Raw genomic sequence first — 22,915 nt, forward strand, 5'->3', positions numbered from 1 at the left:
CTTCAGACTTCACCTGATTTATACAAAATGGCTGAAGAGCCCCTGACCAATAGGAAAACAGCCCTGCCAAACAGGCCATCTACCGGCAATACTGAAAACAGAACATTTTAAAGTAAATGATTCATACCTTCTATGAAAATCAAAACCAAACCTTATGACTGCTGCGTCTTTACAAGATGACCTCGTCTTGCTTATATTTCCAACAAAGTAATTGAACAAAAAACTGAATTTACTGTACAGCGACCAGTTCAACAAAAGCAGCGCAACAACTTAAATACACATAACCCAGCTTCTCACAGATACTCACCTCCTTATACAGCGAGTAGAGGAAGACTGCAGTTTGGACCGTCTTGCCCAGACCCATCTCATCAGCCAGGATGGTGTCGGTGCCCTGAGCCCAGGAGAACCGCAGCCAGTTGAGACCCTCCAGCTGGTAAGGATGCAGCGTCCCCCCAGTGCTGTCCAGGTAGTCCGGCTGACGCTCAAACTTTATTGTTGGCTGCAGACAGAAGCAAGAAACGTATTTTAAAACTTCCACTCCTCTGTGGAAGGAAGGAGAAAAAATGTCCCTGAATGGCAGTTGAGACATTTGAGACAAACTCACTGCTTATTTAAAAAGTGTCTCATAGACATAAACACAATGAATAACACAAATGTCTGCAGGTACACTGACTTAGAGTTCAGTGATCCACTAGAAATACTGTCAGAAGTGTGGTCTGAAGTTAAATCTCTCTACTTACATCTATCACCGGGTTCTCAGGGGGTCTCTCTGGTCGCTTTACCCTTCCTTTCACCTTGATCTTCTTCCCGGGTCTCCCATCATCTCCCATCATTAGCTCCCTGAAACAAACAGATGTTTCCTCAGTTAGAAAAGCTCTGTTTTAGGCCGGTTATGGTAGTGATGAATGAATATATCGTACCTGTGATTCCAGTACTGCACCTTGTAGGGGTCAAACTCGGGTATGTCCATGTCCTCGGACTCCCAGGTCGCCTGGTCGTAAGGCAGCTCACGCCATTTGATCAAGTAGTGGACGTTGTTCTTCCTGTCCACACTGGAAAACGATGAAGAGACATTGAAATCTTATCGTTAATGTTCAAGTTCTTTACAACACACTCAAACAGACCACTCTTTAGTTCCTTATAACAGCTGGGTTGGGTTATAATAGAGCTGCATAATATACCTATCAGTAAGTAATTATCGGGACCCAGACTAATTTAAAAACATAAAATAACCTACTAACTATTAACTAAAAATATAAAAACACAAACTACAGGTGCACCATTGATGCTTTTCCTGCAATAATGACTGAATCTGACTTTCTAATGACCGTAACGTGTAAAAATAATATTCTGCTGGTTTTGATTGAGATTTCTGATTGAGTTTTGAACCCAACAAAAAAATAAAAATAATACAAAATTATCCTCATTTATGCTCTAAAGCGTAGGTCCCTGTAGGGAAAATCTTGTGATGGTTCTGATTTTTATTAAACTCAAGCAAGCGCATTGAAGTATATGCTGTTGGTTCATACAATAAATAAACAACAGGAGTTCTTAGTTTTGATGCATTGAATGGATATTAAATTAAATTGTTTTATTTAATTACTACTTGACATGTTGATCACCACTTAAACCTCAAGACAGTAGACAACTTGCATAACATTGGTGACAAACCCTTGTTTACGAACCAAACTTAAATTCACACTCCACCATGACAAAGGAGCTTGTAGTGGATGAAGTGAAGTTCTCCAAATAGAATAATAAGGAGCAGAGTTATTTTGCTGGTGATAATCAAAGATCAAAGCAGCAAGAGAAGCTACAGTGAGAAGTTTAAGAACAGCCTTTCTACTGGTGACACTTCAGCTGTATGGACCGGTCTGAGAAACCTGACTGCCTATAGGAGCCCCCCCACCCTTCCTGAACAGAGTCGTCTCCTGGCCAACCGTCTGAATGGCTTCTACTGCAGACATGACAAGAAGCCATTCACACCTCAAATCATCTCCTCTACATCCCATTCAGGAACAAGTTCTTCCCACAAAACTACCAACCCCCTACCTTCAGATCCTCTGCCTGTACTAAAGATCTCCGAGGAAGATGTAAACAGGCTCTTTCAGCGCATGAAAAAAAAGAAAGCTGTAGGACCTGATAACGTCTCCCCATCATGTCTGAAAGCCTGTGCAAATCAACTCGCTCCGATCTTCACAAGGATCTTCAAGTCACTGGAGAAATGTGAGGTCCCCTCCTACCTCAAACGATCCACCATCATCCCGGTTCCCAAGAAGCCCACCATCCTAGCAGTAAATGACTACAGGCCTGTAGCCCTGACATCTGTGGTCATGAGCGGCTGGTGTTGAAGCACCTGAAAGACATCACAGGCCCCCTGCTGGACCCCCCTGCAATTTGCTTACTGAGCAAACAGGTCGGCAGATGATGCTGTTAACTTAGGTCTACACTTCATCCTGCAACACCTCGACCACCCAGGAACGTACGCCAGGATCCTGTTTGTAGACTTCAGCTCGGCCTTCAACACCATCATACCAGACATCCTCCACCAGAAGCTCAACCAGCTCAACATCCCAGCCTCCACCTGTCAGTGGATCAACAGCTTCCTGACGGATTGACAGCAGCAGGTGAGACTGGGGAGCATCTTCTCCTGAACCAGATCAATAAGTACTGGTGCCCCCCAGGGGTGTGTTCTATCCCCACTCCTCTTCTCCCTGTACACAAATGACTGCAGCTCATCGGACTCGTCCGTGAAACTCCTTAAGTTTGCAGATGACTGTGGAAATGGTGGTGGACTTTCGGAGAACACCACCCCCATACACCCCCCTCACCATCCTCATCAACACTGTAACGGCCATGGACCACTTCAGGTTCTTAGGAACCACCATCTCTGAGGACCTGAGATGGTCTTCACACATAGACACTGTTCGAAAGAAGGCCCAGCAGAGACTGTACTTCCTGAGACAACTCAAGAAGTTCAACCTTCCACAGGAGCTGCTGGTCATCTTCTACACTGCAATCATTCAATCTGTCCTGTCTTCATCCATCTCAGTGTGGTTTGGCTCATCCACAAAACAGGACAGGTCCAGACTGCAACGAATAATCAGGAATGCAGAGAGAATAATAAGAGCTGACCTTCCCTCCATCCAGGACTTATACAGGTCTAGGGTCAGGAAAAGAGCTGCTAAAATCTCTGCAGACCCCACACACCCTGCACATAAACTGTTTAGAGTTTTACCTTCAGGCCGCAGCTACAGAGCACTGTTTACTAAAACCAGCCGCCACAGAGACAGTTTCTTCCCCCAGGCTGTTTCTCTGTTGAACATTCAATGGAGTACAAAACAACAGCATACAGATGTTGCAAAAGCACCTTTTTATTTATATATGTGTATATTGTACATTGTAAATATGTATATTCTGTAATGCAAAAACAAAACCAAAGAGCAAAGTGTACCAGAGTCAAATTCCTTGTTTGTATGTACGAACTTGGCAATAAAGCTGATTCTGATAAATCCCTTCCAACTAGTGTTTCCTGGTCTGAATAATAAAGATTGTACAGCACAACATCATCTGAATTCCTCAACCAGAACTACAACACCCAGAACAAATGCATGTCACCAGAAAACCAAACAAGACACAACAATAAAATCTAAGACCTGTTATGGAAAATATGGAGTTATTGAAGACTTAAAGATCATTAAACTATGGACTTCTTAGCACTTCTGAGATACTGCAAAAATCTTATGAAATGCAACTGAAATTGTAATATTCATACTCAAAAATCTGCTTAGAAGCAATATTTGGCAATTATAAGCAAGTACAATGAATTCACACTCTGCACGCCAACAATATCTCTAAACAGTTTAAAAGCCCAGCGCTGCTCCTGAGGTCCATAACTGATGGGAAAACCACAATGACAGAAAACAAAGAAGGAGACTGAGGGAAATATGTGTCAATCATAACAGATATTGTCATCGCAATATTCAACAATAACATCACAATCGCATGTTTTCCATATACAACTCAGCCCTGGTCTATAAACTGATCAATAAAAAGACAAGTAGGATTCATCAAAAAGATAAGTTTTAAAAACTCATCTCCTAAAGGTCAAGTCAGATCACACAGCTAGGAGTAGTAGAACATAAAAATCTTTGTTTAAAAACTGTTAAATATTATTATTCACCCATGGGGAAGCAGTCTGTCTCTGCCTAAAGATAACATTAAGAGAGCTGACTGCAAGTCAATGTGTTAATTCAATAAGGTTTCCCAAAGCGAGGCAACCTTTCTACAGCAAGTGATGGTCAGACATTGATCCTAAAGGTCTGAAAGTTACAAGTAAAGATCTTTTGAATCCACAGAGGATGTGAATAGCCTGTCAGCGAGTTCTCTTCAACAGTTTGTTACTTAAATCATCGGACAAAAATACATTTTCAATGAAACTTAGCCTTATCTGTACAGACTGGGCCAACTACCAGCCAAGAAAATTCAGAGCAAAAGATTTCAACAAGTGATTGACAGAGAAATCAGCGGGTGATCAATCCTACTCAATAAATTTAGGTCTAAAAGGTTCTTCAAACAGAGAAAAGCTAAAAGAAAAAGAAAAGCAGCAAAATAAAGGATTAAATAAGACAAAAGAAGAGACACAACAGCATTTGGACTGAGTGGTCTGAAGCCTACAATTCACAATATTTTTCAATCACCAGTCAAAAATAAGTTAATTTGAGGGGCGGTGTTTTAGACCAACATTCTCTCTCCATACATGAATCTTCCCCACTGATTTTGTGAACTTTAATGTGTGGATGTTGTGTGTACTCTGACCTGTGGTTTAGGATGCGGTGGATCATCAGCCACTCAAACTTGATCCCATAGCGGAGGTATTTCTCTTCCAGGTGAGTGTACATGGGATCCTTGTGTTTCCTTTTGAGGCACTTGTCCTCCTCTCCCTCGCCGAAGTCGATGGGCGGAGGGTCGTCCATATCCGTTTTTCTCTGGTAGTTCCTGAACATCACCTGGCACTGCATCTCCAGCTGTGGAACATAAAAAGGAAGACGGTCACCGAAAAAGTTCAGAAATAATATGTTTGTTTCCAAGTTGGGTCATTGTCTTGCACACACCTGGAGCTCTGTGACCCAAGAACAATGCCAGTAAGACAGGTTGCACCATTTGGCGAAGAACTCCCTCTCAGACCGCCCAGCCAGTGGCGCGGGGTCTGGGGCCCCAGCAGAGAGGTCAGGAGGGCGTGGCACAGGTGTAGGAGGAGGGGGGTCTCCCCACCGCCATGTCAAGATCTTCTGTACCTTTCCTTTCAAGGGCGGACACTGAGAATGCAACAAAGAAGTTGAATATTTTAACTATGTGGACTTTGGTACCAATGCACAAAGAACCAACAGACTGAACCCTTCATCCATCAACAGATTTGACCCAGAACTGTATCCTACTTACTGTGCAGCGGGGGCAGATCCACTCTCCGTTGGGAATCTCAGGGAGTGGGGGGTTCAGGCAGTGGATGTGGTACGATGATGGACACGAGTCGCAGCAGAGGAGCTCTCCTCCATCTTTGCAAACCCTACAGAACTCCATGTGGTGGTCGTCCTCCTCCATCTCTACTGTCTCGCCGTTGTCCTCCTCTCCCTCCGAGGCGTCATCTCTGGCTTCCCATTGGATGCCCTCCTTCTCCTTTTATTGAGGGCCAATAAAAAAAAATTAAAAAAAGAGAGAATTAGCTGTTCTGTATCAAAACAATCTGAAATAATTTCACGATTTGTATCAAAATGTATCAACAAAATGTTATATTGGTAAATGAACTCACACAATGCGGGCAGCTCCAGGTACCCTCTGGTGCCTTCTCCATGTCTGGGTCCAGACACACCATGTGGTACGCTCTAGGGCATGTGTCGCACAGGATGATCTCTCCTCCCTGCTGGCAGACCTCACAGTAGTCCTGATGGTCCGTCTCATAGCCATCACCATCTTCTTTTTCTGATGCGGGGAAAAACATTTTATACATTCCAGCTGACAGGGCTGGTGTGCTTTCTAGATTCCAGCCATGTGCACCGCTTTGCAAAAATATTCATAACGTTTTCACATTTTATCACATCAAAACCAGAACGTCAATATATATAATGGACCAACTCTTCGTAGTAACCAAATAACAGTTAATTGAATAGTAATTCCTGATCTACAGTATGTTTTTAAAAATGAAAAAGATCCTGAATGTGGTGATCATATATGTATAAGACCCCTTTACTCTGATACCTCCAAATATACCCAGCGCAACAAATTGCTTTCAGACGTAAAAAGAGTCCACCTGTGAAAAAGTAAATCTCAGCATGAAAACAGCTGTTCTGTGAAGGCCTCAGAGGTTCGTTAGCAAATATCTGATCAGAGATGAGCAAAATTTTACATGTTCTTGTACATGCAAAATTCCAATTTCCCCTGATTTATTATCTGCCCCAGGAGGGTTGGTCCACACTAAACATACAGCCAGAAATACAATGGAAACTTTTAGATCACAGATAATTCATGTGTTAGAACGGGCCCAGTCAAGGCCCATACCTAAATACGACAGAGATTCTGTGGCAAGACAAGATGTTTGATGTTCACATATTCTCCATCCAAGAAGGATGGGATAGAAAGTTCTATCTCTACATATGCAAAAACACTTGGAGGTGCCATTCCAGCTAAATACAGTTTAACACAAAAGCATGCCAAACTTTCCAGATTTTGGTTGATTGGAGCTTCGATCTTGTGACAGCAGCTAGAGAGGAAGCCTCGGCAGGCGACAACCCAGAAGATGTTGCCCATCTAAATATACCCATACTCAACTGACTCAGCTATGATGAGTAATGCGTGCATCTGCACAGCTTGTTTTTCTCCGTTCTGCACAAGCTCTTAAAGCTTTCCCTGAACCGGTTATTATCCTTCTCTACAGAGAGGTTGCTCTGCAGTCTTCAACCAGCTGGTTTATTTGTAGCTAGTAACTGTTCAGTTGCAACATCATAAAACGTTTTTTAAATATGTAGAGAAATGGTTAGTAAAGGGAACAAAAACTAAGACATACCCTTCTTTCTCTGGGGTTTGTTCTTTGAGAGCTTCTTCTTGCTGCGGCTGCTGCGGCTGTTTGAACCCTCTGAGATGGAGACGCTGTTGATGCTGCCGTTCTCGAAGTCGCTTTCAACATCAGGCTCGTCCTCCTCGCTCTACGCACACGAAAAACAAACACTAAATGTTCAGCTTCGTTGGGAGATCATTCATACCAGCGCTGTATATGCAGAATAAGTTTTAGTAAAGGAGACGTGGAGAGTGTTCGTACTGAGGAGCGTTTTCTCTTGCTGTTGAAGCCTCCTAATTTGATTTTCAAAGGTGCGACCTTCTTTGTCTTGGCATTATTATTGTTCTTCTTCTCTTGTGGTTTTGGTGCTGGTTTTGATTTTTTGCGGGCGTTGGGACCTGTGGACCCAATAACAGATCAGTTTCACAAACTTAAGAATAATGAAACACCTGTATATGCCCAAGCCGTCTGGCCAGCAGTACCTTTGCCTTCCTTGGTCTTGGCTTTGCGGAGAGGTGGGGCGGGGGTCTGCAGAGGCTCAATCAGGGCCACTGGCGGTTCAGCTGCAGGCGTGACCTCTGCCACCATGGTCTCTACAGCAGCTGGTATGTTAGCGGTAGCCAGCGCAGCATTTGCAGCTGCTGCTCCTCTCAGAGGGTTGTTTGTGCTGAACTCCCGCCACTTTGCCCCCAAAACCATCATCATCTTGGACACAGCAATCTTGGGGTTCTTGGCTGCAATAAGCGGCCTGTAGAAAAGAAAACGCTTTCTTAGCCCAAAGATTTGCCAAATGTGCAGAAAAAAGAACAATTGTAGAGAAAACAGGATCTTTCTGTGAAATGCATTTTTCAAAAAAGAAAACATTTTGTGACGGTTAACAACTGGTTCAGTATTATGGGTAAACTAAGGCAAGAACCTACCTGACAAACTGGCTGAAGGCCTTGTAGTTGGTCAGGGACCTGTAATCTTCCTCAGTGAACACATGGGCAATGTCCTCCATTCCCCAGTCATCCAGCAGCTGAGATGAAGACTTTGGCTCCTGCAGGAAATAACAAGAACAATTTAGGTCTGATGCAAAGATGAAAATGTTAATCGGAAGTTAATAAACATAGCACAGAAAGGTCAACAGAAATCTGCATCTTCTCTCTAAAAATTGGGATGCAGTTATAGGTGGTAAATAAGTATTCGGGGTTACTACTGAAAGTTTATCTGTGACTGTGGAAAGCTGGTCTTATACAAGCCGTTAAATAATGTGGGTGTTAGGGACGGGCAGTATGGACATCGATATGTTGAAGCATTTATACAATATGACAAAAAATATATGTTTTAAAAGTTCATCTTTTAGGCTTTAAACCTAAACTCTTCATTGTCAAATTGGCTACTTTAATGCACCAGTGAGATTTGCAACTGCACAGAACATAAATATAGCATTCAATCATATTTTGCATAAATGCAGCATTCAGTGATTCTCTCATGGATCTAATGACAAAAAACTGGTTCAAATAACAAATAATCCCAATCGCACCATCAGTTTTTTGTGATTTGCAAACATTATCAGTTAAGAGATTATTTCATATCAGATATTGATGATTATTAAAACGTGCTAAAATCTTCAAAAATCCAAAGTGTCTGGAGACTACCGCTACAAAACCGATTATTTCAAGAGAATTTGAGACACCTGCCTTGACTTTTTCCTGAGACCTGTTCAGTGTTTGTTTAGCTTTAAAAGCAAATGCATTTGTGCATCACAAAAAGCCAGCTTTTACATCTTCGTTATGCATCAGCAGGAGTTTCTTCCCGCAAGGTTTGAGACATTATTTGTGCTTCAAGTAATACAAAGATATTAAGCTTTAAATGACTGTATTAGATGCGAAATAATAATGAATCTCCTCTACTAGAGCCAATTTACATGTAAGAGAGTTGAGTGACCAGTGAAGAGCCTCTAAAATTAGCATCCAGCATGCAAGCAAGCAAATGCTTTAATAATTGACACCGACCAGCATGTTTTCAAAGGCAATTGCGGTAAATTGCTTGGTGATATGTGCACCATTTTAGCAACTATACTGTTGAATTGGTGGTTATCTGGAACAGTGATTTTTTCACTTCTGTTTTATGCATTTAAAAAGGGCATGTGCATACATATGATACCTATTAGTCACAGATATAGATGCACCAATCAATCGGCCAGAGATTGTAATAAGGACAATTTTTCCATAATGGGTTCCAGAAAGAAAAAAAATGGTACAAAAAAAGGAAGAAAAAAATCTGAATCGGCAGGTCAGGTGAAAGAAAAAAAAAAAATCAATATCAAGAAAAGCTCGATCAGTGCATTACTAGTTACAGTCTGATTTTGTGCACCAACCTCGGCTCCGTTAGCTCAAAACCGAACACTTAACAAGGAAGCATCAGCAAGTCACACTATAACATAAACAGAATAGGTAACATCTGTATCAGTTAGGGTTCAGATTACTAGAAAATAGTGACAACTCAAACAAGAGTTCAAAAGTTCACGGGTGCAAACGTTTTTTGTTTCTTTTAAATGGCTGTAAAAAATTAGCAGAAAACAAAAAAAAGAAAACCAGCAGAACAAGGGTCTAAAAAAAGAAACTAATGGACGATCAAATAAGTTTATCTTTTCAATATAACTTTACCCAACACCCCATCCCTCACGAAGTAGTCCAGACTGGTTGCCTCGATGCAATCGAAGCACCTTTTTGTTTAATATATAGATAAGCAGGATCCAGGCTCTGCCAACTCTGGTCTCCCTGAAGCTCAATGATTGAAGAACAAAGAGGTTCATCTCAGGCAGTACAAGTAGCAGATAAAGATTAAGATAAAGCACTGCTCGATCCACCCCCAGCTGCCTTTGATCAAGGCTGCAGCCCTCCGTCTTCTACAGCAGGCTGCAGCGCGGAACGGGGGCAACAATCAGAATGTGTTTATCTAACCAAAAAGAAAAAAGGGTCAAGAATGCATGGTAGTGCTAAAACTAGGGTTGCCATGGTAACAGCATATTATACTGTATGTGTATCTCACAAGCCAATTCTTGACATACACATAGACACACTTACACCCCCACCCCACCGACCCCCTCCTTTTGCATAACTGTCATTAACAAACAGGCCCCCTATTGGCCGCCAGGTTCTCAATCCACCAGGCTGTTCTTTGTTCAAGCATCGCTCATTTCACATGTGTTCATCACACCGCAGGACTCCATTACAGAAGTCAGAAGGTGCTCATCATGGACCCCACAGAGGACAGGTACAACAGTTATTTTCCCACAGAAAGGCCACCTTTTAGAAACACAGATGCTTGATGTTTCAAGTTCCTAAAAAAAGCTAAAGGAATTTAAAAAAAAAACAATAATTATAAACTACCAATCTACCACAGACCCAGAAATATGATGAGGTTCCCTCTAACAAAACTGCATCAGCATAGCTTCTATGTCAGTAAATGCTGTAAAAGACATATGCAAATAGCTGGGCATGTTTGCAACAATAACGGCGCCTTGTTTTAGAAATAAACATTTTTTGCCACCATTTTGATGGAATGTTAAAATTCAAACGCGCATGGCTTGTTTAAAGAAACGGTTTACTTTACTACAAAATGTGATACATTTTGTCTTTGACTTGAGTGAACGAGGAACAACTGTTTATGATGCGAACACCTGAAGCTTAAGAAGGGATCAGAAATAATGTACCATGAAAAGCATTTCCCTCTCCCAGACCTGCTCTCTTCTCGCTTTTTTTTTGTCAAGCTCAAATGTTTCAAAAACATTTTAATATCAGACAAGGGCAATCTGAGAAAACACAGTTTTCATTTATTAAAAACACAATCCAAACCAACCTAGACTTATGCGACAACATAACTGCCCCCATTCTAAATCATGAATTAACCTTCATTAAATCACACCTTTTAGCTCATAAGCCACACCCAACTGATTACTGCCTGACCTGTAGAATTGAGAACACTGACAACACGAAGTAGGCCAAAACATGTCAAAAGGCAACACACCATGCCCTTTTCTAAAGAAATCCCAAAACTAAGGATATCCGACCCATATTTTTATTACTTTTTTCTTTCTTTATCATTACGGGGTCCCCACCCCTCTCTGCAAGCTTTAGTATTCCAGTCAATAATATTATTCATCAGGTGTGGGCATTAATAGCAGTAAGTCAATGCAATTAACCAAATATATGCTTGATATGAAGATATTGAAAAATAACATCCTGCCAAATGCTGCATCCAAGCATTCCTTTGGGATTCTAATTTTGCAATGATTGCTATTAAATATATGATGCAGCTCTATAAGCCATTGACTTTTATCAGTCTAGATAGGGTTACAAAGCCATTACCGAGTTTATGGCACACCAGTGAACAACAGTGCAAGCCATTATCCTCAAAAAGAGAAAAGAAAAAAAGGAACAGCAGTGAACCTTCCCAGGAGTGGTAGTCCCATAAAATTTGTCTAAGATTGCATCAAAACCTAGGAGACTGCACAGCAATTGCAACTCCATGGAGGAATTACAAGGTAGGAAGCACCGCTGGTCCAGAAGAACCAAATGGCCTGTCTCACATTCACCATACAATACATCCTGATAATTCCAAAGACTTTTGGGAAAATGTCTTTGAAACCGGTGAGGCAAAAGTGATATTTGGTGTAAAACAAACAGCGTTTCAAAAAAGGAGTGGTGGTGGAGGTGTGATGGTCTTGGGGTACCTTGCTTCCTGACACATGGACAATGTGCCATAATATATAGAAACATGAATTCTGCTCTCTATCAGGAAAGAAGAGTTTGTGACCCATTCACAAGCATATTACGGTTAGGTGGAAGGACAATGATCCTTAGCACACCACAAAGTCCACCTCTCAATGGTTTTATAATCTGATTAGGATGCTGTGAAGTGACCCAAAGCAGACTTTTCATGCTCGAAAACCCTCCAGGATAGCTGAATTAAAACACGTCTGCAGAGAAGAGTGAGAAAAAAAGTCCTTCACAGCAATGTACAGCACTGACTGACAGTTACCATAAACTCTTGACCAAGGGTGCAATTGCTTTTCTACATATGACCTTGTTGGTTTGATAGTTTTTTCCTTAATACCTGAAATCATTTTTTGAACAATGAATTTAATATTTACTCAGGTTATCATTGTGTGGCATTAAAATTTCTTTGATGATCTGAAACATGAAAGTGTGAAAAAAGGTCCAAAACATAAGAGATCTACAAAGGGGCAACTCTGGTCATCCTTGAAAGAGCCATTTTTTTGTTTTGTTTGGTTTTTTTTTTGGGTGGGGGGTCATCTGCTTTGAATACTAAAGTTGTTTCTTACAGAGTCATCGTCATCATCATCCTCATCTTCCTCTGGCTCTGGTTCTTTCCTTTTGGAACTCCTTTCGGGAATGCTGTTTCTTTTCTTCTCTTTGCCACCGCTGGCTTTCTTTTTCTTCTTGCGCCCTGGAGTGTAGTCACTGCCCTCGCTCTCGGAGCGTTGGGCAGAGCCTGTATCTTCTACGTCTTCTACTCCACCCATGTCCATGGGCTCTGGGGAGCTGATCGCCAGCTCCTGGGACAAGAAGAATATAGACAGGAGTCAGCAAACCCAGGGAAAAGGTGGAGTAAAAGATCTCACAGTAAAATTTATCTAGGTTATTGTTAATTCCTGCAAAATGATGCAGATTAACAAGTTAGCTCTTAAGAAAGGCCTTCACTGGCTGCTGCTTACCTCTCTGCGCGACCGTCTCTTGCTGCCCTTGCTCTCCCGGCTCTTCTTGGCCTTTTTCTTCTTCTTCTTCACCTTCGGAGACTCGTTCTCCGAGATCTCCTCTTCCTCATCATCTGCAAATCAGGCCAGCGGACACACAAAATAGTTAGGATTCACACCCGCAAACAGCGTGTCAGCACATCGTTACTGAACAGTGAGCTCTGAGGATATCTTGCATGTCTGAACTGTTGCATACCCTAATGAAAATGATGCACAGGCCACACGCTGGTGAAACAACCGGTGAACAGCAGTTTTTATCTTGTCGAGAGCCACTACTAGTAGCTGTTAAAGGTGAGCATTTACATGTGAGTGTCTATCAGCATATTAACAAGCCTTATCAGGTAAAACGTCTCGTCTTGTAATGCCCCTTATTAACGGTTTTAAGTGTAAACAATGTCAGGAACGAAGTTTTCACTCATGCAAGTCTATTTGTCTCTTGATTTAACCATGAAAGCATGTTAACATAGTATGAACAGAAACTATGGTCCACTTTTAGAGGGTGGAAGAAGGTGAAACACTAATCAACAGTGGATTAGTCACTATGATATACCTACTGTCCCAACAACCAATAATCCTAAAGATGCATAGAGTTTATTAATGTAAATGGATTTAACTGCAAAATAAATGAAAAGCCACAGATGAGGATACTTCTTGTAACCAAAAACATTTAACAGGATGTCTTTTAAGGCAGAACGTAAAAGGCCCAATGCTCCATGTACGTCCTGCTATTATTCTTGTGGAAAAACAGTGCTGTATAATTTTTATATACAACATAGTATAGATCAACTATGATTTTATTATAGTGCAGGTGTTAGGGGCTTTATAATTATTATAATTAGAACTTATACAACCAATTGATATTTACCATGTCATAACTTTAGTTCAGAAATCTATCAAAATACTTTCCCAGTGGATCAGAGACTGGAACAATCAATTTTCTATTGTTTAGCGCTGAATCGTGATCGACAGCTCAAAAACTTAAAATCTGTTTCTTTTCAGATTCTTAGCCGCATCAAAACTAAAAACACTCACTGTTTTTGATCAATTTGACAACATGGGCCTAAATTTTTATTTTTGGGCTCAATAAACATCAATTAGGAATATTTGCTTTGATGCATGAAAGTGGGTGAAACTACCACCCCTATAAAACATCCTAGGGGTGGGATCTACAGCCATCTTTCTTATGCATTATAGTATTGAGAATAAAATAATTGGTCAAAACAAGAATTTGCAGGTCAGACCCCTGGAAAAGTCTGATCAGTGCATCTCTACCAGAGAACAATTAGAGGTTCTGGATTTCTCTAGAACTACAGCCTCCTTCTTACAAGCTCAAACTCAACAATACACGTATAAAAGGAAGAACATAAACGCTACTTTTAGTTTCATATTACACTACTATTTGATTTTATAACAAAACGTTCTTACAAAATACTGTTATTTGATATAGAACGATCGTGTTGAAACTGATCTAGAAGACTATTTGTTCTCCAAGGTTCCGCCGTGTTTGTTGCGGCTGCTTGTTGAAATCCGACTGTAAACAACGCTATGTTTGACCACAGCACATATAAGGTATATTCCAGAGAGTAATTAGTACGTAATATGTAAAAATGGCTAATTATTGTCAATTATTATTCGTACTTTCCCTTCCCCAGTCAAATTAAAGGCGCCGGCTATGAGGAGGGGAGCGCTACAGAACGTCATCCGCCAGCTTCCAAGCTAACTGGCTGCCTCCATCTTGTCATCGACACGTAAAAAATACCGGTAGCTGGCTAATGTTAGGCCCCGGGAACATGCCGGTTTTTGAGCGTGACAGCACAACAGCGCATCCACCGGCTTTACAACCTCTGACTGCGGCTGGGGTAAAACAGTTTGACTTCTTAAAAACATGTTTGGCTCCCGGTTTGCTACTGGAAGCTACGCAAGCTAGTTAGCCGCATGGACGCGCTAGCGCTAAGCTAACACTGCATGATTGATGCGAACGTCAAAAACACACAAGCAGCGTGAACATTAGCGGCTAACAAATGAGCCTCATCTTACCTTGCATTAGGCGGTCGTCGGCGGCTCCATAATCATCTCTGTAATCTTCACTTCCAGACATAGCGGACTGCAGAAAACTTTCTTCTAGTAAGTTAGCCAAGAGTTTAGCTAACTAAATGAAAGTTATTGTTTATTGTTAATCCAGAGTTCGGACCCAGTCTGAAGTCTGTCCAATCGTAACCGGGCCAGGTTTAACAGGGCAAAAAATAAGAGCATAAAGAAAGCGGAAGTTAAATATCAGGACCAACGAGCACCCGGTAAAACATAAAAGGACATCAACACTCAGCACATGGGACAATAACTTTATCCGCCTGTGAAGTTGACATATTTATATCCTTTCACTCCATCTCTGCATTCAGCTTACACCATCATTACTATCCGTCCCATTAGCATGCGTGCTAGCCGGAGCTGAACCGGTTGGCCAGATTTCAGACCCGAAACAGAACCGAGAGGCTTCACGAGGTGATATCTTGCCAGAAAATGCCCCTGTGTGACAACCCGAGCCTCTTTAACCCTCAATCAAATCAATTCACAAACCCAAAAACTGACATACTCACAACTTAAAGCTTCCAGAAACAGTAACTCCACGCTCAGTTTGCCACTGATTTAACACTCAGATGCTCTTTTTTCCCTAATAGTAGCGGTGTACATATCATTTAAATATATTTCCGTATTTTTGGTGGTAGCGTGTGCGCACGACGCCGTCTCCTCTTTCTCTTCCTCGCGCGCACACACAAAGAGATCAGGGGGCAGGCATCCCATAATATTCCCCGTACGCACCACGCACACTCATACATATACACGCACATTTCATTCACCCCTCCCCCACTCTGCATAGTTACCTTGCAACGTACAGACCATAATAGTCAACTCACCCCCTCCCTCTTCTACAGTTTCTTCCCCATTCCTCTATGCACATCACCCCCCCCACCCCCCCCCCCAAAACACACACACACACACCTCCACCCCTCTTAGCAACCACGGTCACTATGGAAACGCTCACCCCCTCCCACTCCTGTGTGGCATCCCATAATAGTAATGAGCGCAGTCACTGACATCCAACAATAAGCATAACTCCAAAAAGAGAGAGATAGGAGAAAGAAGGTGGGGGGGAGGAAAATGCGCTCACATGGCAACTGTGTGTGCCACATGACTGCTCAACTTCAGAGTGCATGTTTGCATGTATGCGCAGACACTCGTCTGTGTATGAGTATGGCTCCTAAAGACTGCGCACCAGGTTCAGATGCAATGGAAACCTGGTACCCACCATTACAAAACTCCGGGGCCACAAAATGTGGGGTGACCTCAGCGCAACCCCTATAAGAGGCCTTATGAGCGCAAGCATACGTTACTCAGCTTGACAGCAACTGTAAAGTCCACACACTAAGGCCGACAAACTTAGTAAAAGGTTGGTGCAAAGTTAAAAAGCCAGGTTTGTCCGTCCAATGAGGGCAACAGAAGGAGGTCACAGGGGTCAAAACTCCAGTCAAACTGCCTTTATGTCTACAGCTGGAAGTGACCCCTTAAAACCTTTTGGAGAAAGCCTAGAAGTGCAAGCGCCAAGTCAACAGCTGAGTTAAGCTGTCTGTACGCATACACATGCTGGCTTGCTCCACAGACTGCAAGGAAATGCATTGCAGTCAATGGTGGGAAAAACGTCTGGGTCCTAGACAGCTTTTTTCCCACCATTGACTGAGTGTAATACATTTAGAATGTGGGGGGAAATGGAGAAATCCCTGTGCTGTGTGGCAGAGATGCTTCAGAATGATGTTTCAATACATGGGGAATCAGCGGTATATATGTCTGCTAATGGGGAGCTGCCTTCGGGCCCTGGAGACGATCAGAATTAGTTATGCACTGTTGTTGTTGGACTCTGGGAGAAGTTTGCTCTGCAGATGGTGTTTCAATTACCTAAAAGATAATAGAACAAATGCAATGTGAATTGTTTGCAGCCATGAATAGGAAGCTGGGAGAACACTAGTGTGTGCTTTTTAGAACCAAACCGTTTTGCTGGCTTGCAGAGGGTTAAAGAGCTGCCAGAAGACAACAGCACAGCTTCTGAAATATTTTCACTAGCAGTTTTTTCAACAATTGATAAGCTGACCAACATGTACACTGCAGAGATGACAAAATGACACTGAAAATGTTCCTTTTGATATTATCTTTGTAAAATCTTGAAGTTCCATAACCATAGATTTCTCAGTGTTTTTATTAATTCCATAGAGACCAAATTTAAGAACTCTCCCCTTTATGCTTGAACAGTATACCCAAGTTCAAAAGTTTTGGTAATGTCCAACTCATGACCATCTATGCAGAGTCGAGGGGGTGCTGGTCCCTATCTCTAGCGGTCATTGGCAGAGAGGTGGAATATACCATGTACAGGTCGCCAGTCCATGTTCAGAATTTGCATATCCTCATATTGATTTTCTCCAAATATTCTGGCTTCGTCCCACAATCCAGATCTATGCATGTTTGGCTATCTGGCCCCTCTCAGCCTGTTCACACCTGTCACTAACATCCATCAGATCAAGCTTAATAAAGGTATGAATACACAAAAAATTAGGATGATTGTGTCACACGGTCTCAAGAAGGGTCTGGCACACTTTTACTTGCATTAGTTTAGCAGACTGTATGCAATCTATCTAACTTAGGCTAGACTGACACAATGAAACACCATTCAAGCAGCGTAGTTACCAGGATATCTCAATGGGGAAAAAAATCCAGTTTTCAAACTAGATTTCTAAAATCAGAAACTACTCCTATTTAATTTGGGATGATTAACAGTTATCTGAAGGGATATTTTGGATTAGTTGTTTTTATTGGTGTAATGGTTTTTATCATTTTGTAGAAATTTCATCAGTGAAAAAAATGCACGAGTCACAATTCGAGATTAAACTGATCTGTTGGTCACTGGTAATGGTGAGTTTCCTCTGTAGTTTCAACTTGTTTTTGTGTGTTTTTAAAAGCATTGTCTGTGTGTGTGGGAACTTAATTGTAAAATGTCACCTGTAAATCACATAACAGTAAGAGCTCTAAAGCATTGTTCCACATATTTACTGAAGACAATAAACAGGATTCTGACACATTTTAATGTCAAAATTACATATTTAATTTTCCAGACTGAGATTTTCTGAGTTCTCAATCAATTTCCTAAAGCCATATTTAACCATATATTTAAGTATCTTCACTGACTGTGGCAGATATTGTCACAGAGGTAAAACATATACAGAATGTGCACAAGCCACACTGCAAAGTTCATTATCTCACTTTAATTTTTATTGGGTTAAAAACTTTACCGTGTTGCTGATGCTGACCTCTTAAAAGTCACACCTTCTTCCGTCTCTCATGTATCTTTGCAGCCCAAATAACTAATAGATGGGTTACTGTCTATAATTAGTTAAAATTAGTTGATTAAATGGATGTGTGACGTTAAAAAAACATTGTCCTGTAGTTGCTCAACTGACAGCCCACTACATGTTTATTTGCATGTAGGCGGGTAACTGAGATCTAATCATTCAGGCCAGATTTTAATGGCACGTGAGAATTGTCAGGCTAAGTGATATACTTTTGTCTAAATCAGCCAGAATGTGTGTTAATGCCAGGTCTGTCCAGGGTCACAGAGTCTCTCTGTTGGGCCTATGAAGGGGCTGTGTTGGTCCCCTCTCATCCACTGACCTTTAGAAAAAGGGACCACCCCCCCGTAGAGTGTCACTGGAGAGAGGGAGGTCCGGGTTTTCCTCCTTGACCCCAGATAAGCAGCAGAATGAAAGGATAAAGTACATTTATGCACATACTTCATACAAGAAATTTCACAACTCATTCCACATCTCTTTTTATTATGGTCTCACATCACAAAATCAAATACCTCTTTTTTAAGTGAAATTTAGGAATTATCTTACCTAACCTCAAATTACGATTGCCCACTGTGGACCAAAACCCTAAGCAGGACTGTCCTTGTTTGTTTTATTAATGCAGTTTAAGCTATAGAGGTAGAAACGCAGGTTCAGACTGGGGTACTTACTTAAGGTTTATTCAAGGATTTGTGTCATTTATGTATTGTTAAGAAAAAAAGAGTTTGATGCGGGAGCAGAATTCATCAAAGTCACAACCTGCTTAACAGTTTTCCCCAAAACATAATGATTATGAGGCAGTTTTACTGTCTGTAACTATCTACGACTAACCTTACAGATTATTTATATCAACACATTGTTGCAGTGGCTATAACTCTTTGGACTTTAACTCTCATCAAGCTGTCTGCCCTGGCTGTTGGAGGCCTCCCATCCTCTTTTTTGGTCTACCTTAGCCTTCTCACCATCCTGACTCAGCAAACCATTTTGACTCTGTCGTTTTCTTTGTCCTCATGCTCTTTTACTCTGTCCTTAACACAAATGACAAACACAAATGCTTAAAAAATTACTTTTGTCCTTTTCTTTCCCAACTGCCTGTTTCGTTGTAGACCTTGCTTATCAGCCTACCTCCTCCCCCACACGTCTCATTTTCTTGACTATAGACAAAGTGTTCATGCTTGAATTTGGAAAGAAATGGGGGTAGGTTGGGTGGGTGGGTGTAGGTGGGGTGGAGGGTAACATCCCATAATCACCAATCAGAAGAAAACTAGGGGCAGTTGTCATAGAAACCTCATGCATAGTTCTTAATACCCCTCCCTTCCCCCCACCTCTCTGCTTGCAGGATTGCATATCTCATAATGATAATAATATCATTTCTGAGGCAAAAAGAGAAAAAAAGGAGGAGGCTGAGGGGGGAGACTACAGACCATAATAGTGCTCCTGTGCTGCTAGTTGCCATGGAGATAAGCATAGGGGTGGCAGTGGTGGCAGAGGGAGGAGAGTTATAAGCAGGGTCAGATTACCATGTAAGTCGAAATGCATGCCATTATATTTCCTGACTGCCCCACCAGCCTGACCCTCACCGTGTCTCTGCTCCACCTTTCCTGCCCTCCAGCCCTCACTCTGAAGCCACATCAAAAAGTGCAAATAGATTTGATAAGCTTCAACATGTCTACCGTATCAGATAGCATGCAGCACTAGGAGTCTGACAGAAGGAGAAAACAAAAAACAGATAATAAAATTGGCATATCGGGGTTGTCTGGATGTGCCTGAAGACTCAACACTGCCACTGTGTCAAATATAATATGTGCCTGTTTCCTCCTACTGTCTCTCAGTTGTGCCATTTCTCCAGTCATGGCTTGGTTACAGGTGTAGTACGCAGATAATAAACAAGAAAAAAAAGAATTGTATTTAAGCATGAATGTTGCTGGAGTTGCTTCCATTAGTAATGGTTTTTGCTTTGGTTATAACCACTATACACTTTAATTTGTTGCATGTTCGAGCAGCAACAAAATCATTGTTTTTGTATCTCATTTTGCAACAGTTTTAACCTTTAGTGGTTAAAACCCCCTTGCACCATCAATAACCATCTAAAATATCATATTGAACAGCAGAAAGAAAATGTGGTCCTCCTGAGTAAAGCAGAACCACCTTTTGCTGCAATTACAGCTGCAGGTGGTGTTGCCACTAGCCCTGTACATCTTTTTGTTCATTCTGCTTTGCAATCTAATTCAAGCTCGGTTAGATTGGATAGAGATATTCTATGAACAGCAATTTTTAAGTCCTGCCTCAAATTCTCAATTGATTTTAGGTCTGGAATTTGACTGGGTCCCTCTCACACATATGTATACTATAGGTTTGGGTTAAGGTTTCAAACACGTTCACATTATATCAAGTAAGTCTCATCTTGACATACATTTCCTCCTTCTCTGTTTGAAAAGCAGAAGGTTGAAATATAACCATATACAGTACAGACCAAAAGTTTGGACACACCTTCTCATTCAAAGAGTTTTCTTTATTTTCATGACTATGAATATTGTAGCTTCACACTGAAGACATCAAAACTATGAATTAACACATGTGGAATTATATACTGAACAAAAAAAGTGTGAAACAACTGAAAATATGTCTTATATTCTAGGTTCTTCAAAGTAGCCACCTTTTGCTTTGATTACTGCTCCGCACACTCTTGGCATTCTGTTGATGAGCTTCAAGAGGTAGTCACCTGAAATGGTTTCCAACAGTCTTGAAGGAGTTACCAGAGATGCTTAGCACTTGTTGGCCCTTTTACCTTCACTCTGCGGTCCAGCTCACCCCAAACCATCTTAATTGGGTTCAGGTCCGGTGACTGTGGAGGCCAGGTCATCTGGCGCAGCAACCCATCACTCTCCTTCTTGGTCAAATAGCCCTTACACAGCCTGGAGGTGTGTTTGGGGTCATTGTCCTGTTGAAAAATAAATGATGGTCCAACTAAACGCAAACCGGATGGAATAGTATGCCGCTGCAAGATGCTGTGGCAGCCATGCTGGTTCAGTATGACTTCAATTTTGAATAAATCCCCAACAGTGTCACCAGCAAAGTACCCCCACACCATTATACCTCCTCCTCCATGCTTCACGGTGGGAACCAGGCATGTAGAGTCCATCCGTTCACCTCTTCTGCGCCGCACAATGACACTGTGGTTGGAACCAAAGATCTCAAACTTGGACTCATCAGACCAAAGCACAGATTTCCACTGGTCTAATGTCCATTCCTTGTGTTCTTTAGCCCAAATAAGTCTCTTCTGCTTGTTGCCTGTCCTCGACAGTGGTTTCCTAGCAGCTATTTTACCAAGAAGGCCTGATTCACACAGTCTCCTCTTAACAGTTGTTCTAGAGATGTGTCTGCTGCTAGAACTCTGTGTGGCATTGACCTGTTCTCTAATCTGAGCTGCTGTTAACCTGCAATTTCTGAGGCTGGTGACTCGGATGAACTTATCGTCCGCAGGAGAGGTTACTCTTGGTCTTCTTTTCCTGGGGCGGTCCTCATGTGAGCGAGTTTCTTTGTAGCGCTTGATGGTTTTTGCGACTGCACTTGGGGACGCTTTCAAAGTTTTCCCAATTGTTCGGACTGACTGACCTTAATTTCTTAAAGTAATGATGGCCACTAGTTTTTCTTTACTTAGCTGTTTTTTTCTTGCCATAATACAAATTATAACAGTCTATTCAGTAGGACTATCAGCTGTGTACTGTATCCACCTCCTGCACAAATGGTCCCAACCCCATTTATAAGGCTTAAAATCCCACTTATTAAACCTGACAGGGCACACCTGTGAAGTGAAAACCATTTCAGGTGACTACCTCCTGAAGCTCATCAACAGAATGCCAAGAGTGTGCGTAGCAGTAATCAAAGCAAAAGGTGGCTACTTTGAAGATCCTAGAATATAACACATATTTTCAGTTGTTTCAGACTTTTTTGTTCAGTATATAATTCCACATGTGTTAATTCATAGTTTTGATGCCTTCAGTGTGAAGCTACAATATTCATAGTCATGAAAATAAAGAAAACTCTTTGAATGAGAAGGTGTGTCCAAACATTTGGTCTGTACTGTATATTCCTACCCTATTACACAATCATCTAGATAGATACTACTTTTTACCCCTTTCTTCCCCAAAACAAATTTAAATAGAAAAGAGATAACTTCTTGCAAAACAGCAAGAAAAAAACACGACAGTGTACCAACAGTATATGTATTTTTTTATATTGACAATTCCATTGTACCATTTGGCTGCATGTTTAGAGTTGTTGCCCCCAGTTTCAAGTCCTTTGCATCCTCTAACAGATTTTCTACCAGTCCTACCCAGTATTTACCTCCATTCATTTTCACATCAACTCTGACCAACGTCTTTGTCCCTGCTACAGAAAATCAGGCACACATCATGATGCTGCCACCACCATGTTTCACATTGTAGATGGTGTTCAGGGTGATGTGCAGTGTTAGATTTCTGCCTCACATAGCATTTTTAATAATGACCAGAAAGTTCAGTATTGGTCTCATTTGACCAGTGGATGTTCTTACGCTTGTCTGGTGTGTCCTCTGCAGGGAAACGTAACTTCTTATACCTTTGCTTCAACTATTGCTTTCTTCAAGTTACTTTAATATTAATGCCAGATTTTTTACGCTGTGGCTATTCGCAGCTCCTCCTAAATTACCATTGGCCTCCTTGCCACTTATCT

General features: G+C 41.5%; 1 protein-coding gene across 3 annotated transcripts in view; it reads right to left on the reverse strand.

Moving 5' to 3' along the window:
• Nucleotides 1-15,612, reverse strand: part of chd4a (chromodomain helicase DNA binding protein 4a) — a 29,852-nt gene extending 14,240 nt beyond the window's left edge. For 2 of the 3 annotated variants that reach the window (XM_047384307.1, XM_047384306.1), the window contains exons 1-15: nt 15,410-15,610; nt 14,853-15,018; nt 12,777-12,889; nt 12,384-12,617; nt 7,972-8,090; nt 7,534-7,799; nt 7,313-7,449; nt 7,061-7,199; nt 5,810-5,979; nt 5,443-5,676; nt 5,115-5,318; nt 4,819-5,027; nt 921-1,052; nt 741-840; nt 308-499 (exon numbers count right to left, since the gene is read on the reverse strand). In XM_047384307.1, coding sequence (XP_047240263.1) covers nt 308-499; nt 741-840; nt 921-1,052; nt 4,819-5,027; nt 5,115-5,318; nt 5,443-5,676; nt 5,810-5,979; nt 7,061-7,199; nt 7,313-7,449; nt 7,534-7,799; nt 7,972-8,090; nt 12,384-12,617; nt 12,777-12,889; nt 14,853-14,913 — 2,310 coding nt within the window. In that variant the 5' untranslated portion in view covers nt 14,914-15,018; nt 15,410-15,610. Of the gene's footprint in view, nt 1-307; nt 500-740; nt 841-920; nt 1,053-4,818; nt 5,028-5,114; nt 5,319-5,442; nt 5,677-5,809; nt 5,980-7,060; nt 7,200-7,312; nt 7,450-7,533; nt 7,800-7,971; nt 8,091-12,383; nt 12,618-12,776; nt 12,890-14,852; nt 15,019-15,409 lie in introns of all 3 variants that reach the window. The other variant, XM_047384308.1, reaches the window with a different exon arrangement.
• Between the last annotated feature and the right edge of the window lie 7,303 nt (nt 15,613-22,915).

This window comes from Girardinichthys multiradiatus, chromosome 13, assembly GCF_021462225.1.
Source record: "Girardinichthys multiradiatus isolate DD_20200921_A chromosome 13, DD_fGirMul_XY1, whole genome shotgun sequence".
NCBI lineage: Eukaryota > Metazoa > Chordata > Actinopteri > Cyprinodontiformes > Goodeidae > Girardinichthys > Girardinichthys multiradiatus.